Source organism: Buteo buteo, chromosome 21, assembly GCF_964188355.1.
Source record: "Buteo buteo chromosome 21, bButBut1.hap1.1, whole genome shotgun sequence".
In the NCBI taxonomy this organism is placed as follows: domain Eukaryota; kingdom Metazoa; phylum Chordata; class Aves; order Accipitriformes; family Accipitridae; genus Buteo; species Buteo buteo.
This window is the reverse complement of record NC_134191.1, coordinates 19,479,200-19,495,815: the sequence shown is the minus strand read 5'-3', so window position 1 is coordinate 19,495,815 and position 16,616 is coordinate 19,479,200. Positions and strand designations below refer to the sequence as shown.

General features: G+C 41.1%; 1 protein-coding gene across 6 annotated transcripts in view; it reads left to right on the top strand.

The window, feature by feature from the left end:
* The window catches only part of LOC142042820 (6-phosphofructo-2-kinase/fructose-2,6-bisphosphatase 4), a 53,603-nt gene extending 37,495 nt beyond the window's left edge, over positions 1-16,108 (top strand). For 4 of the 6 annotated variants that reach the window (XM_075053177.1, XM_075053176.1, XM_075053175.1 and 1 more), the window contains exons 11-14: positions 1,161-1,290; positions 1,665-1,727; positions 4,878-4,942; positions 13,190-16,108. In XM_075053177.1, coding sequence (XP_074909278.1) covers positions 1,161-1,290; positions 1,665-1,727; positions 4,878-4,942; positions 13,190-13,249 — 318 coding nt within the window. In that variant the 3' untranslated portion in view covers positions 13,250-16,108. Of the gene's footprint in view, positions 1-1,160; positions 1,291-1,664; positions 1,728-4,877; positions 4,943-8,114; positions 8,207-13,189 lie in introns of all 6 variants that reach the window. The other 2 variants (XR_012653870.1, XM_075053174.1) reach the window with 2 other exon arrangements.
* Positions 16,109-16,616: the final 508 nt, after the last annotated feature.

The following is a 16,616-nucleotide window of genomic DNA, read 5'->3' as shown; positions in this document are numbered from 1 at the left end:
TAAAGGCTTAGGAGTCAGGGCAGCAGGATGGAGGAGTAATTGGACCAGCTGCTCAGCTGTTTGTGTCATGAGGAAGCCGAGCTGTGGTTGTCTTTCCTCAGCAGTCAAGAGTAATCACTGTGCTAAGAGCAGCTTGTGATAAGAGCAGTGTTCTTGCAGGTGTGACCCCTGTCTTACTAATGAGGCAGTCACAAAGCTGTGAAGTTCTCCTAATCCATTTGACCGAGGAGTGGTCTTCTAGGATGGTGGCAAGGTTTCAAACTCCCTCATTGCCTTGCGGTGATGAGTTGATCTCAGTCGTTTGTCAAAGGCAGTTTCTGTCAACCGGTTACAGTCCCAGGGGTTTGGACAGCCTCGCTGGAGACCGCTGCGTTTCTCTTGCCAAGGTCTGAACCAGCAGTGCCACTTTCCAACCAGGCAGCCCCCATGCCTGCCCTGGGACCAGGGCAAAGGCTTTCTGCTGTGGTCACTGCCTGCCCTTCTGGGTGATGTGCTGTGTTCTCTGCATGTGAGATGCATGACACGTTTTGGAAGTATTGTCTTTGCTGTGCATGTGAAAATTAACTTACGCATGTGTGGAAATCCTGCTGTTTACCTGCAGCAGCAGATTCACTGTGCGCATGCTGTGTGGGATGGGTTGCAAGAGAGATCCAGCCTCCTTGCTTTGTGACTTTTGATGGGATAGCAGCTGCCATCGCCAGGCCAGTTTATCAAGCCCATAGTTCATTTTCAAAGGGCAGCCTGAACCTTATGAACTCTTTGTATGCTGACTGTAGGCTGGGCTTCCCAAATTTTTGCTTGGAAGAGAGATGCTTTTGAAGTTGAGGTACAGAAAATAATGTGCAAGACTTAACCTGTACATTTGCAAATGCTGTGAATGAAATTCTAGGGATTTTGCAGAAATTCTTGATCATAGTCACTAATTTAATAAAGCTTTTGCTTGAGGGAGATTTATTTTGTTGTATGTATGCTCTTTGATAGTCTGGAAGGACCCGGACTGTGTTCTTAATTTAAGGAAAATTATTACTACAATATTTGTCTGTGCACTAATATAACATTTAGAATATGCTTAATATGAAAGCAAGATCCACTGTATATACATACACTGTTAAAAGAGTTTTCCCTTTTTAATGTGCTGTGTATTTCTCTTCCCTGCCCAGTCCTATGAAGATCTTGTTCAGAGACTGGAGCCAGTAATTATGGAACTTGAAAGGCAGGAAAATGTGCTTGTCATATGTCACCAAGCTGTCATGCGCTGTTTGCTCGCGTATTTTCTTGACAAGCCTGCAGGTAAGTCTTTCTTGATACCTCGCAAATGGTCTGTTTTTTGAAAATTTACTGATTAAGGTTCCAAACAGTAAATTCCAACAATTTCCTTATCATTACGGGGTCGTTGTGCTAGGCAAGTATGCAAGTGTGATTTTTTTTGTATTTGACCCACATGTGAAACTTGGTAGTTGATTTTTATTGAGCTGCTCATCACCTGAAATACTGTAATGTTTGTGTTTTGCTCTGTTTGAATAGTGTCTCTGTTGCATGCTAGGGGAGAAAACAGGTACACTGTCAGGTAAAAAGAAGTTTAGGTTGTTGACCTGTAACGTAATAGAAAAGTTAGTGTTCTTGTAATCTGTATTTCATATGTAATTTGTTGTTCAATGTCTCAGAACAACTGCCTTACCTGAAGTGCCCACTGCATACTGTCTTAAAGCTAACACCGGTGGCTTATGGTAAGTAGTATTAAGTATGTATCATATGTAAATCTAACTACACTGTCTGTGTCATCAGTAAAGTTTGTGAAGCATTTAAATTAAAACATATTTTTAATTTATTTTGCTTTAAAGTAGAATTGAACAGTTAGGTTTGACATTGCATGTATGCCTGTACAGCTTTGTTAGAATCAATGAATCCTTTGGTTTACATTTGCTTTGCATTATGCCAGAAAATACATATGTATTAGTGAAGTCCTGAAACTACCAGTGGCTGTAACTGCTAGTGGACAGTTTTCTTTTGTACTCAGTTCATAAGCTATTTCACTAATTCTTCTGGCAAACCGATGCCATTTACACGTCTGGTACACTAAGATCTCAGTTTTTACTGATGTATTTGAGGGTATTGCTTTTTAGAAGACAGGCAAATTTACATTTATGTAGGCTTACCATCTTACAAAGGGTGTTTCCCTTACTCTTAAATAACTTTGTTCTCTTTTCCTGAAGTATTTTTTTGTGGACCGTCACACTACCACATGAATTTACCTTGTTTGTTGTTGTTGGCATTTGTTTGCCAGCAGCTATTATCAGTGCTTAGCTCAGGGGCTTGAACGAAGATATGCCGCTGGTTTGTAGAGTGTGGTGGGGTATGGGTTGCAACACGTACTACTTGGGTTTTAGGCTGGTTGCTAATTAAGTTTTGTGTGTGTTTCAACCTCAGCTTAACACGTGGCTGCTGTTAATTTTCTTTAAGTGATGGCTTAATTATATCTTCTGATATCTCATCACACTTCGGAAGATTATTTATAGACAAAGAGAACTATCTGCACAGCTTACCAGGAAATGGGTTGCCAAAAAATGCTGGTTGAGTTATTAATTGAAAGTGCAAAGCTGTCTTTGATTATCAACTTTGAAAATTAGCAGTCTAGACCTGTAGTTCCTTTTCTGGTACATTTCAAATAAAGTTGAGACAAAGTAACTAGCTGTTACACTGGGAAATCTGTCTGAAGAGATTTTTGTCATTTAATTGCAGTGTGGTTTTACAGTAAGTAATAACTGGCTATGCTTTGGTGACATCTGGTGTTCCTAGCCTTGCATGACAGGCTGGAGCTTTGAAAATACAGATTTAGAACAGTTAAAAAAATTTTTGTTTTGTTTTGTTTGGAAACTGGATTCTCTTGAGTTGCTAGTCTTGGCCTGTTTACACAGAGAACTTGTTTTGGGGTTGTTTTGGGTTTTGTTTTTTGGGGTGTTTTTTTTTTTTTTTTTTTTTATAGTGGGAAGTTGGGTGACTTTGTAAATTTTAAGAGGGCTTGGATGTTTGCAGTGTTTACTCACACACTAAATGAGGAAGCAAAAGAAGTGGTATGAAATACTGTCCTTGTCCGTTTGACTTCTGTGAAAGAAATGCAATTGTTCTTTTTTTAAAGTGTTTGATACTTATGTCTGATTAGCACATTTCAGTAGACCTACTTTTTGGAATTTGACCATCTGAAAATACAAGGGCTGTGTAAACTATTTATACAGTAATAATCTATAGCACTATTTCAAGTTGATGTGTCACTTGGCTCTAGTGAGGCAGGATGCAGGATCAAACATGGTGTGTTTAATACCTTCCAGCTAATCCTGTTCTGGAGTAACACCTCCCTTAGGGGTTTGCTCTTCCTGGCGTTTGAAGCTAGCATCATTCCCACCCTAAACGTCTGATCTTTAGTAGGGCAACATCTGTTACGGCCTGACAGTTGGATTAGGATAAATTAGATTTTTAACCAACAATCCAGTATAGCGGTGGTCTGTGTGGGAGCACACAGGAAAGAGAAGCTGCGCCTTGCTGTAGGTATGAACTTGTACGTCGGTAATTAAAAATGAGCTGGGAGTATGCACATCGTAATTACTGTGGAGTAACTCCTGTCCCTTTGGTTTATATTTGAATCTTTCCATGCAATACTTTTTTCAGGTCTTAAACTCAGCTGGCAGTAAGGACTGAGAGGTCTCTGTGGAAGTGTGTCTGCTCCGTAACCAGTCCTTAGTAATGGCCAGCATCAGGGATCAGAACTTGTTTTTTCTTGGTCTCAGGGGTCGCAATGGATCTGTGAACAGGATGACTAGGCTACTCTTCCAGTGGGAGATGTGTGTTTTTCCCCCATAAAATCTGTTTTCTGGTTGACTGTTTCTCCGAGTGCTGGCTCTCCTTCAGTATTTGCTCACAGTGTTCATGACAAATGGGGTTTCTCAGAAGAGGCTTTCCTAAGGGAAGGCAAATATTTGTCTTTGCTAATTTTTTTTTTTTTAAAGTGTAGTGGCTTTCTAAGAAAAGACTAAAATTACCTTTTTCTGTCATGTAGTAATTCTATGGAGTGTGTTACGACTTTAGGAAATAAGTGAGCAGAGTAATGTGAAAACCTATTTGCGACTGTGGTATGTCAGGGGAATTTCACTATTAATGTTGTGTTAGGGTAGTGGTAGCTTATAAAAGTCATGTCCATGTGAGATAAGACAGTGTTTGGCAATAAGATGTTGCTTAAAATGGTGTGGCCACAGTGTATTGAGTAATTACAGTTGTCTAAGTGGGTCAGCTTGTACTAACTGATTAATAGTTGTCTCTTCTGACTGTTTAATTTTTCTTGCTTCTCTGGAGTTTTCCATTTCTGGGTGAAAAGGAGAAGTTCGTTTTAGAAGTCAACTTTAAAGCTCCATTTAGCTGGGAGTTAAAACTGTTCTGCACATGTAGAGAAATGGCGGTTGCTAACAAGACACAGTGTATCTCCTTGTAATCATTTTCATGTTATAAAAAATGAAAGCAGCGTTTATCTTCTGTATTACAATGAAATTAAAAGAATTCTGGGATGTTTAAAACCCCAAAAAGTTACAAATAAGAACTTTCTGACTGAATGTTGTTGTTCATGTATGTTTAAAAATGAGAATTTATTTCAAATAAAATAATGATAAAGCTAAGGTGAGAATAGGAGATAGATTATCAGATTGAGAAAAATGTTAATCCTGGTGGAAGATGTTCATTTCCATGCTTTAGCTATTCAGAATTTGGGGAATTCTAGTATAAATCAGAAGGGGGAAGTGATTAACCTTCACCAACTCAAAATTAGATTGTTTCTTTACTATAGCTTCATTTTTAAAGCAGACCAATTCTAAAAATGTGTTTTCTATCCACAGGATGTAAAGTAGAATCTATATTTCTGAATGTTGAAGCTGTAAACACACACAGAGATAAACCCGAGGTAAGAATATTTTTCAAATCAGAGAACTTGACATAATGTGCTATCTGAGCTGATTTCCATTGTCCTTGTGGTTAGAAATTATTTGAGAACTCAGCTGAGCATATTTAATTTTTTATTTAATAATATCAAGTTTTACTACTGATTTGCTGTTGAGAAGGAAAAACATCCTTTTTATTGAGCAAATTTATCCTACATATGAGCTCTAGCTGGAGTAGTTTATCTTCTAAAAATGAATAAGAATTTGAAGATACAGTATCAATCTAAAAAGTGTATAAAGTTCTTCCAGCCTTTGTCATTCAGCAGAAGTAGGGCGTAGTCAAAAAGTACGTTGTTATGAATGCCACACTTATTTTGGAGAGAGTAAATAATGAAATCATCAGCTTTTTCATCGCAGCAATCGTTGCTGCATGAAAAAGAGGAATTGATGATGCCACCTCTTGTTTTAAGCCAAAGCTAGAGAGGAAGACTAGATCTCAGGATACAGCAGAACAACTGAGGAAAAGGAAATTGGGTGTGTTTGTAAAATGTGAGTGGACATAAGATGTCAGACCACGGCAGCTTTGTACTCTTCCTGTGTCAGGCACATGGTTCTGTGAGCTCCTAAGTATTGACATGAGCATAGGTTGATTCCACTGCTTGCACAAAGCTCTTCTATTGCTGCATTATGGAAGTTATGTAAAATGTGTCATGATTAAAAATTTCTGCTTGCCTTGCAGATCCTCATGCTAATGCTACTAGGTATGGCACTGATTCCTTGCTGAGGTTATGAGCTGTGCCTACTGGTGAATTAAAAGTCAGTTTGATAACATGAGAAAAAAGGGCTGTTTGTGGTGATTTTAGAACAATGGTTTGTGGTGAATTCATGTGTATGTATTCAACAAGGCATGTGATACAAAATGCCGAACTTATATGAGGGTACACGTTTGTGGCAGTTGTGCAGAATTCATGCTGGAGAGGTCTGCAAAGAAGTTTTGTTTTAATGACTTGGGTATTCTGAGTTCTGAAAATACTGACTTTTGGTTGTTGATAGCCAAGACATTTTCTGTTAGATAGTCATATTGCATGTTTCCTCTTTTTTGCCCTTTCTCCTCTGTCGTTCTGCTTTACCACTTTAGTATCTTAGTTTGGTTTGTTACGTTTAGGGAAATCCATTCTGTTTTCACACTGCCTAAAAGGTGTTGGAGAAGCATGGCTACCATGTTAAATAATGTAGATCAATTAAACATCTTCAGTTTGGCTGATAAAGTATTGGTGCTGCAATTAGAGCTTGCTAAAGTGTCTTGGGAATTCATATTGGAAATACCACTTCTCTAACTGAAGGTGTTTATTTTGAGGGGGGAAGCTTTGCCTGAATCACCAAGTGACTCCTAACTTGTCTAGCAAGGGATGTGGCCACACTGACGTGGCTGCGTTTCGGGTGCCTGTAGACGATCATGCAGATAGTTGCATTGCAGTGGACACAAAGGCACAAAGCTGTTTAATTTGAAGAGAAATAGAGTTAATGAATTTTTAAAAAGAAAAAAAGGGAGCAGAGGTATTTTTGTTACAAACCCTCACTTTTCTCCCTCTGCCCCCAAAGAAACCCAGACCAGTGAAGTACGGGTGATGATATGCTGTTCATTTAGTAGGGCTGAATGAAGGACTGAGTTGATCCTGTCTGCATTTAAATGCTGCTCAGAGGACTATGAAAATTTCAAAAGCTTTCATTCACATCACCTATGAAAATGTTAATTACTTCTGTAAAATTAAGTGTTCAAATAGTCTATTGAAGTCAAAGCATTTAATTAAATACAGTGTCACAGATAACAACATTGTTAAACAATGAAACTATTTGATTAGGAATTGCCCAGTGTGCTGTTCCGTGCCCCCACAAGTAATTTGTAGTCTGTGTTTCAGAACAGTGCACTCCTTTTGGGCTTCAGCTGAAAGCATCTATTTTCGCATTGCAGAAATGCAGGCAAAGCACTGGAGTAGTTGTTTATAGTATGTGTAAACTTCATTGTATGATGATGATTTGTCTGAAGTGGATTGAAGTCTTGTGTTTGTCAGTGTTGTAGTAGCTTAAGTTCCTGACCTTTTCAAATAAAGGAGTCTATAGTCTTTTTTACTGAAAATAATTCAGGGGAATTACTTTAGCTGTTGCTTGGGTCCCCTCTTTGGGCAGAAAACAAGCACTGGGGTAAAATGTCTACTTTGCACCTCTGTCTTAGTGAATGACAGATATGGAAATCACTCCTTGCAAGAAATCCAGATCTCCTTTTTGATTTTGTGGGGGGAAGGGAAGAGGGAGATGTTAGTGAAAGGTGAGTTTGCTTACCACGGTGTGAAACAAGTAAGGCTCATGAAGCCCGTCAGCACAAAGTTTGAATAATTGGCAATGATTTGGCCTAAAATGGGCCAAATCTTAGATCAAGATCTTGTAAGGAACTTCAGAACAGTTTATTGTAGCCTGCTTTCTTGGTGGAAGGGAGAATACTAATTGCACAGTCTTTAGGACTTGTATGAGGTGGTACCATGGCAGGCGTGATTCCTGAGCCTGGTTCAACACAGCGGCGCTCAAAGCTGTGCTGCTTAGTGCGAGTGTTTGGCTGTGCTGGTGTTTTGGTTTTGTTTGGTTTTGAATAATTTGCTGCACTGAATGTCATTTTTTTTCTACAGCCTCTGCAAAATGAGGTGAGATCTAGTTGGTGTGATCAGTCTTGAATGGTTAAGGTGTCTGGGAAGATACCTTTCTGTTTTGTCAGGGGTAGTACATTGCCTATAACGCAAACAAAAGTTAAAGTCTTCCCTTGGGAAAGAAGTTTCTGGCATAGCTCAGCAAAGCACTGTGAGTTGCTTAATGGATAGATGTGCATGTGCTGAAGCACATGTTTAAGTGGATTCCTGCTTGGGCCTGGAAAAGACTTCCTCCTAAACATGGATGACTTGAGCTTTTGGTCGTGCTATCAGCATGGGATCAGTGATTACTGTAAATATGTTTTCCTGCTGTCTAGTTCTGGGACACCAACCAGCTGTCAGTCTGCTGCGTTCTCAGGGTGGGGGTGGGGTTAAAAAGAATCTCTGCTTTTAAATAAGTGCCGCTGTGTACTTGTGAAGGAATCTGATTGGGTTTTTTTGTTGCTCTTACTGCTGCATGGTAAATATTCTCCTCTGTATTTTTATTATTATACAGAATGTAGACATTTCCAGACCTCCCGAGGAAGCTCTTGTAACAGTCCCTGCTCATCAGTGAATCCTGTGTGCTGATCAACTATCGAACTTGGGGTGCTGTTTTCATCCTACTACTTCAAAATAAATTGAAAAAAAAATAATCATTCCAATCACTTTGAAATAAAAAAGCCCCACCCAAACCCAACAAATCAAAACCCAAGCCAAATGTTTGTACAACGCATGACTTGAAAAAATTATCAAATCACAATAAAACTATTGCACTGGTTAATCTATTGTGGATAAGTTATCAAGCATTGATTGGCTGTCACTGGAATGCTGTTCTTGTAAATTGATATAATTTAAAGATCGTGCAGCATTAAGTTTCATTGTAACAGCCAGCGATCGTTTAGCGTTAGTTGCGGTATGTTTATGAAAGCCATGAAACACAACATCCTGTGTGAGATGAGAAAAAGTTGAAGTTTTTTTTTTAGGCACCAGTATTACCTATTTCAGTGCCCTTGGGAGTGATTGGACTGCTGTGTAGCATAAAATAACAATCCATAGTTACTGTAAAACCTTAATCCTGCTGATCCATAGCGCTAGTGCTCTAGATGTGCTAATTAATGATGTGCTGTTTGAAGAGGGTAGCAAGTTTTCACTTAGTTCCAGAACAATTATTCAAGGTACAGGAATGCGTATAAATGTTTTTAATATATGACTTTTCCTAACAGCTGTTCTGCATTAACTAGGCTTTAGGGTTTGCCTGCCAGCAGAAGTAATTTTAAATTTCCTCTTTTCCTGCTTCTTGTACAGACGTGGGTGATCAACATGCGTTAACAGCTCTGCTCCGTATGTTTTGTACCCAGATTTTATCTAGGGTACAATAAGTAGTGTTGACCGTTTCAGAATGTGGAAGCAGAGTTCACCTGATGATTTTGTATCTAAGTTGTGACTCCAGTAGGCGCAGGATCTCAAACCAGCAGGGTATGCATCCTGAACTGAATTACAGCAAAACCTTTCACAGGCTGGAGAAGACTGCAGCTTGTTAGAGATGGGGTGCCATGCCTTGGCTCCTTTCTCTCCGATGTTACAGTGGGCAAAATGAGGCCATGGGAAGCCTGTGCCATTGAAGCAGCTTTGTTTCAGTAGCATTGAGTCTGGGAAAGGCAGAAAATCACCAAGTCCTGGAACTGTCTTCTGAGGGGTGGGTGGTCTTTTAGTCTTGAAAGTAAGCAAGAGTGGTGTGTTGTGGAAAGCTTTTATTGGGTAGATTTCTCAGGTGGTATGTTTTTCCAAAACCAGGATTTTGGAAAAAAAGTGTTACATGTCTGCACTTCTAAAATTACACTGAAGTTTTCAGGTGTTTATAGCAATCGGGAATGTCTGATACAACCAACTAACCTCTTGGCCAGAGACCCTCCCGCTGTACTGCTTGGTATTTAGTTAAACCAGTGTCCCAGGAACTGAGGTTGCCCAGATTATTTTCCTCTCTGTCGTGACTGTGACACGGGAGTGTTCCGTCATGTTTCAGTGTTTAATTGCCCAACATCTTGGCATGTGCTTTGCCATGAAAAATGCCACGGAGGAGGAGATCTGAGCCTGCGGTACCTGCTTGCGCATTAATTAGTGAGTCCGGTAGCTTTTACCCGAGAGTTGAAGTGATGTCCCCGGGAGGTCGCAGGGGTGGTAGCCGTGGTTGGGTACTGAGAAACCACGCTAAGATGGCTCGGAGTGCTGCCACCTCCGTGAGCCACAACTAAGGAGATACTGTGCAAGTTTAAATTAAACGCATTACGTTTTTGATGGAGCCAAAATCTGCACAGGCGTCTGCTGTGGAAGAACTGAGTTTTGCTGCTTGAAAAAGGATGGCTTGGGCCACTGGAGGAAACAGAGGGGGAAGATGGACGGGGCAGGAACTTGGCCGGAGAAGAAAGCAGGGCTTGCCTGCTCTGTGGCCCATGGAGGTTGCAGAGGGAGCGGAAGCAGCAGAAGGACCCGGGACCTTCCATCCCTGCCAGCTGCTGCCAGCCCGATTTCCTGGGGCTATGGCTGCGTGTTGTTCTCTTCGCTGAGCATAATGCTCATGGTGCTGATGTGTGCAATGGAGTGGAGTGGATATTTAAAAGCAGTTTTGCACTCTTAAGTGATCTCCTGTTACAGCAGGATTGCTTAATAGTCCTCTCTGGCATGTTTTCTTACTAAAAGAAAGGCCTGATGCTGGGCAGGAAGCGGCAGTGACAGTTTGTGGCACAGCTCGCCGAGGGAAAGCTGGCTGATAAGAGTACTGGATTGTTCATAGTGTGCTGTTTATTTCTCTCTTTATGTCTGTGCTTGTTGTTCAGCTGTGTAGGGCCCTTACTAACTGCATCTGCTTTGGCTGTCTTCGTGGCTCCTGTGCCCTTCAGAGCCCTCTTCCCTAGAGGAGCCTTCACGCAAAATCTTCCTGTTTTGCTGTGACAATTGCATGCAGCTAAACAAAACAAAACTGAAATGGCAGACTCTGTCCTGTTTGGAAATCCATAGCATTTTGTTTCTAGGGGAGGCTCTGTTGTGTAGGAAAAAAAAATGTGCAAAGCAGGGGGGAGTATAATGAGCAGAGGAGGAACAGTGGTGTAAGAGTGTATTTGGGTTAATTTCTGTGTTTTGAGTCTTTCCAGAGAGGAGTGGGCAAGATGGACCCTTGTGCAAGGCAGAGTGAGACTGCTCCTGCCCTGGTGAGCGCTGACCCTCCTCAGGGAGTGGGCTTCAGAAGCAGCAAGCCCCTGCCCAGGCTGACCGAGGGAGAGCCTTGGTAGAAATAGTATTGAAAAAAAGGTGTTTAATGTTTTTTGTTCCCACTCCTGTGCTTCCTGGGCTCTCCAGACTGTGTTGCTGCTGGTGCCTAGCAGTGGTAGTGCTGTTCCCAGGACAGCAGTTTTGTCCCGGTGTGCTTTGTAAGGCAGTGCTGAACAGTTGCAGGGACGCCTTTTGGTCCCAAAAGTAAGGCTGAAACCTCGGTCCTTTCTGAGCAGCAGCACTCTTCTCATTGCACAACTTTTCTCTGTTGAAGCCTGTGGCTATTCTGGAAAAGGGTACAATCCCAGCAGCTATAATCTAATCTAACATGATTCCTATGAGTAGGAATCCATTTACCATTAATGAGGATCTTAGTTCCTTTCTAAGCTTCAGTCTTTCTAAGCTTCAGTTCATCTGGTCTTGCAGTTAAGTATTCTGTTTGCCTAATAAACCCTAGGGTGTGTTTGCTAGGGTTTATCCCAGACAGAGTTTTCTTTCTTCAGTGTGACAGTTCAGTGTGCTTCGCTTCTACAGCCTGTTCTCCTTCACATTTACTCAAATTGAAGCATTTTTTGCTTTCAGCTTTCTTGACTGCATATCGATATTCCCTCGAGTCTGTCTCAGTTGCAAAGATGCTGCTTTCATCTGATAGCTCTCATTGACTTAAATAAGCTGTATCTTCTGCCTTGTCTTGACCACCTCATTTCCTTTTAGTTTCATGTTATAGCTGTCTAGTTCTTGCTGCTTGTGGAGTAATTTCCAGTACCTCTGGATTCCTGTGTATTGATGCTCCATTTCACACGCCATTTAATTTTCTTTGAATCAACAGCAGATGCTCAGCTTAAAAGATTTTAGCCAATATTCTTGGATTGCCTGCGGAGACATCTCTGCAGTCCCAAGGAATTTCTGGGTACATTGGATCGATTGCTAAGAAGAATGCCAACAAATGAAACAAATGTCAGCATTTTGGGTTTTTTTTTCCTCTGTTGTGGTCATGCAGGGTGTGACATGTTTTGCCAGGTCCTTATGTTCTTAGATGCTCATGCTTTCTCTGTGTCCTTTGCTGCAGAAGAAATGCTACCTGTAGAAGCTGCTTTCTGAAATAGAGTTGTTGCTTTTCTTTCCTTCGAAGAGAGAAATCAGAGTGGGTCAGGCAGTGTGCTGGTGAGTGCAGTGATTTCTAGGACTTGGACGACTCGGCCCAGCAGCATTCATGTGTGTCGTCTTGGAAATCTTGGTGTGGTGTGTTTATGGTGGAAAACAGAGTGATTGACCCAAAGACTTGAAGGCTGATGAGAAAGAAAAGCGCTGACACTAGTGCAGGAGAATTGGTAAGGGCAGAAGTGATGTTGGCACACTTCAACCCTCAAATGAAATCTGGTGCTGCTTGTTTATCTCCCGTTTTCATAAGAAAGGGATGAAAATCCTAGAAACTGGGGTTGGGGAGGGGAATGACTTTTGAAGTTGATGCATTTTGACTGATGGAGTTTTCTGCTGTCTGAGAGTGTGTGCTGAGAGTCCTCCTCGCTGTGTGCTAGTGGGGCTCTCCTTTTCCTTGAGTTGGACCAAAGAGACTTGTTCTGAAAGTAAACTCTAATAGATGTGGGTTTATAACCACTGAACCATTATCTGATGTTGGTGTGACATCTGCTAACATGCCCATGTATCCTGAAGTGCATTTAAACTTTATGTTACCAGCTCTATAGGGATTTACTCAGTCTTTCAGCGATTTAGCTGCTTACAGGCAGGATCAGAATTAGTTTTACAGCTGTTGGTGTTAGGAGTCGTTTCCTGAAGTGTGCTCGAAACAGAGAGATGGGCTTCCCTTCCTCCAGGTTTTCTCAGTGCTTGTGTGGTTTATGACCTTTGCTGTGTGGTTTTGTTTCTTCTTACACGATATGCATAAAGACTAGAAGAGATAGTGGCTAAGAAAAATGTGGTTAAAAACAGTGGTTAACGGAAAAAAAGTCTTAAAAAACATAACATGGTGACCTGCATGTGGTGTACAGAGACTGATTGTCCTACCAGACCTGGTGTAATACATGTCTTAGAGATGCTTTTTCACTGGCAGCAGAGAGCCTGCTTTTAGGTATCTGAGAGAATTGGGATCTGCGAATCATGTAGCGGCTGGAACAAGGTCTAAGCCTGGCTTCTGACTTCTGCTCATGTGCTGGGACCTTTCCTTGTGTTTTACAATACATTTTGAGGCAATAAGCATTAAAACTTGCTCATCTTTTGCCTCGTGTAACAGCTGTGTGTTAAGCAAAATCCCAGCTGACCATGAGACCCTTGTTTTAAAATCTTTTCTCTTTAAATTTGCAGAATGTAGGTGTGGATCGGTCAAGAGAAGAAGCTTTGAGGACAGTACCTAACCACCTATAGCTCCAGTTCTCGGGGGCAGCAGCCCTTCCTCCAGCACAAGAGCGTCAAGTAGCAGCTCAGGTCCCGGCGAATGGAGGAGGCGTTGCTGAGCGCCGAGCAAGTTGGAATGAATGCGCCTCCCCCTCACTTTAAGACATTTCGAATGTGATTCAGCTTCTTTGGAGAAAACCTGTAGTTGTGGATAACTCCCAGTGCCGAAAGGTATCAGTAAAAAGATTTATGGGAAGCAGAGTAGAGTTGGTTTTAGATTTTTTTGGTATGTAAATTTGTGCAGTTTCAGTGGTTTTTATTGTTCATCTGTGGATACTGCAAGATGGTTAATTGCCCGTGTCAATTTTACTGTCAGATTTTAACTAGATTTTACTTTCCTTTTTAAGTGTTTTTCTAAGAGTTCCTCTTACTTTTACTGTGAATGATTGCCTAGAGTTACATGGAGATTTTTTGATTGTGTATTTAACATAGGTGAAATTCTACATTTTGAGCATTGGAGGCTTCATATTGCAAAACTACTTTAAATGGGAAAGCCTGTCAGCTCTGGTGGCTTTTCTGTGTTTTGAATTGAGACTTTTGTTTGCCAACCACAACTTAGATTTTTCTGAAATGGGGAGACTTTCCCTTTGGAAAATAAAAGCATTAAAGCTAGATTCACTACCTGAAAGGTTCTGCTCTTTTAGCAAGATTTTAACATTTTCCAGGGGCTGGGTGTATTTTGGAGGGCAGTGGAAGACATAGTATTAAGTAGGGGACAAGAGTGTGAGTCTAGCTGGCAGCCTGGCTAATGAATTCTCGGGGGGAGGGGAGGGGGAGAGAGAGAGGTCGGTCCTTTCTGCTGCAGTTACAGGAGGGGATGAGCAGCTTTTCTGAGACTGGAAGGGAGGGGAAAAGGATTCAGACTGTCAAGGGCTGGAGAAGCTGCTTGTCTTTATTAGTGCTGTGATTTTTTAATTATTCTTTTTAAGCAATTTTTGGAATGAATTTCAACATAAAAGTATATGTTTCTCTTTTATAGCCACATTTAATATGTACATCAGGAAACAGTACAGAAAGGTTAGGTGGAGTTTAACCATTCTAACAGCTCATGCAAGAAAAACACCAGGTAAATTCTGAAATTACTTTTAACATGGCACACATGCCTTGGGTTATTTTGTGTTGTTTTTAAGCATCTTCCACCATCCCAATTCTTTGCTGCTCTTTTAAATCTTGTGAAACTCCAGTGCTAAAAATGGAATTTTCTATGTCTGTTGAGGCCATGACCTTTTAACTGTACTAAATCAATGTGGTTTTTGTATGTGTGTTACCAGACAACTGCAGAGAGCTGCCAGCACTGCTTTCTTAGTTCTGAAACGAGGAGAGCTATTCTTTGGTAGTTGGACTGTGTTTTTTCTAAGGACTTCTCTTCAATTAATTGAGCTTTTACCATGTATGTTGTTGGGGTTGTTTTGTTGCTTGGTTTTTTTTTTTTTTTCCTCCTTTTTCTCAATTCCTGTGTGAAATACGGGGCCCTCGTAACATAGTTTTGCAGGCAAGGGCTAGATTGTCTTTTGTTTATGCAGGGTTTATAAAATAATGTGCTGCTGTTGTGATTTGTTTTAATAAGCTAATTTCAGCAATACATTCAGCTCTGGAAGTAAGCCATACCGTATCACTGGGTTCCGTTTCAGAAGAGGAATGTGTAGGGTACAGAATGACCAGAAACACTTGCTTCAAGCACTGCTGTCTAAAGCTTTGTGTGTGCGATCTGCGTTCGGTAACACCCATTTCAGATCTTTATTAATTCAGCTGTGTCTGTAGTTATTATGTGAGGAGAAAGACCACACAGCGCTGCTCAGAGAAGTTAATTTATTGATGTGTAGTTAACAAGGCCACCGCCGTGGCAAAAATGTAGCAGTAATTTCCCCTCCTGATTTGACGCGTGTTCAGCGTGGGAAAGCCAGGCTGTGCTCCAAGCAGCCCCCGCTCCTCCAGACCTCCACCGTCCAGCCGTGACCAGGAGTTGTTAAACGGCTTTTAAATTGAGAAAGTTGGAGTTTATCTGTAGTTACAGAGGGCAAATCCCAGGAGACCGCACTAGAAAAGCAGGGTTTCACTGGCGGACTGTGGTGGTACTTGAGCTCGGACCTGGTGGAAGAAACGTGGTGGAAGGAAAGGTTTCCCCTAGTGAGAGCTGAGCCCAAGGGCCGCTTCTCTTTACAGCAAGCACGGCTTGGGGTGTCTCCCCTCTCTCCCTTTGTTTTACCCCTCTCAACTTTCAGAGGTGCTGTAAAATTCCTTGAGGCTAAATGTTTTATGTATAGTAGGTATTTTTATAGCCTGCTTTTGAATATACTGTGATGAGTGTTTTACTACGTTGGGTGTTCAGTAAAACAAATTGTATACAAGTGTAAATAAACTGTTATGCTGATACTTGAAGAGAAAAAAAAATACGAAGTTGTCTGTTCTACTTTAGGAAGGTACTAATCACTGACTGCATCCAATCCTTTCTAGCTGGTGAGACCAAGTGTAGCCCACGCATGTAGATCTGAAGCAAGTGATCGGTTCTCTGCGGGGAATAACCGCCTTTCTGGAAAGGCACTGTTGAGAATTGCAGATTGTTGTCACTGTCTAAAAGCTGTTATGTCCCCCCCCTTCTGACTGAACTGTCACTGACGGGGGAGGTGAAAACACCCGTTCTGACCTTGTGTATTTGTACCCATGTTTATTTTATTGCCTTCTGACTGTTAATGCACTTGCTAGTTCAGATGCAGTCTCTCAAATGGGATTAAACTTGTCTTTCCTTACATCGTTGGCCTTCGTCGTAATCTTTCAGACAAATGTAATCATTTGACCTTTGATCCAAGTAATAAAGATCAAATGCTACAATGTTTGCTGATGTGTGTTTCTTTCTGTACCCATTCACAGTAGCCGAAGTGCCAGGTAAGTGTTTGTTCCTGCAGCTCAGCAGGTTTCCACAGCTTTTGGAAGTGTAGCTTGGTTAAGAGCGCTTATACGTAGGTGTAAGAATTGAGTTAATTTACCCGTTTGGTTGCTTTACTCAGATAAATAATTATAATTTAAGTAACAAACTCAGTAACTGAGGAAGAAGTTGGAAAAAATTATTAAATAAATTACGAGTCAAGATTTGCACACAAGGGAGGAGAAAGGTAAGACTATTAATTTTATCTGGTCAGTGGTGTTTTAAGATCTGATCCACACTCTCAAATCTACGCTGTTCTTCTGTAGTATTCCAAATGCTGCTGTTTTTTTGAGAAAGCTGAAAACCAACTGCAAAATGCTGCCTTCTAGTACAAATTTGCATGTATAGGTTAGGCAGGTGGCATTAAATTTGCCGGGGTACTTGTCATTCTGAAGGATAAGGACAAAATTAATT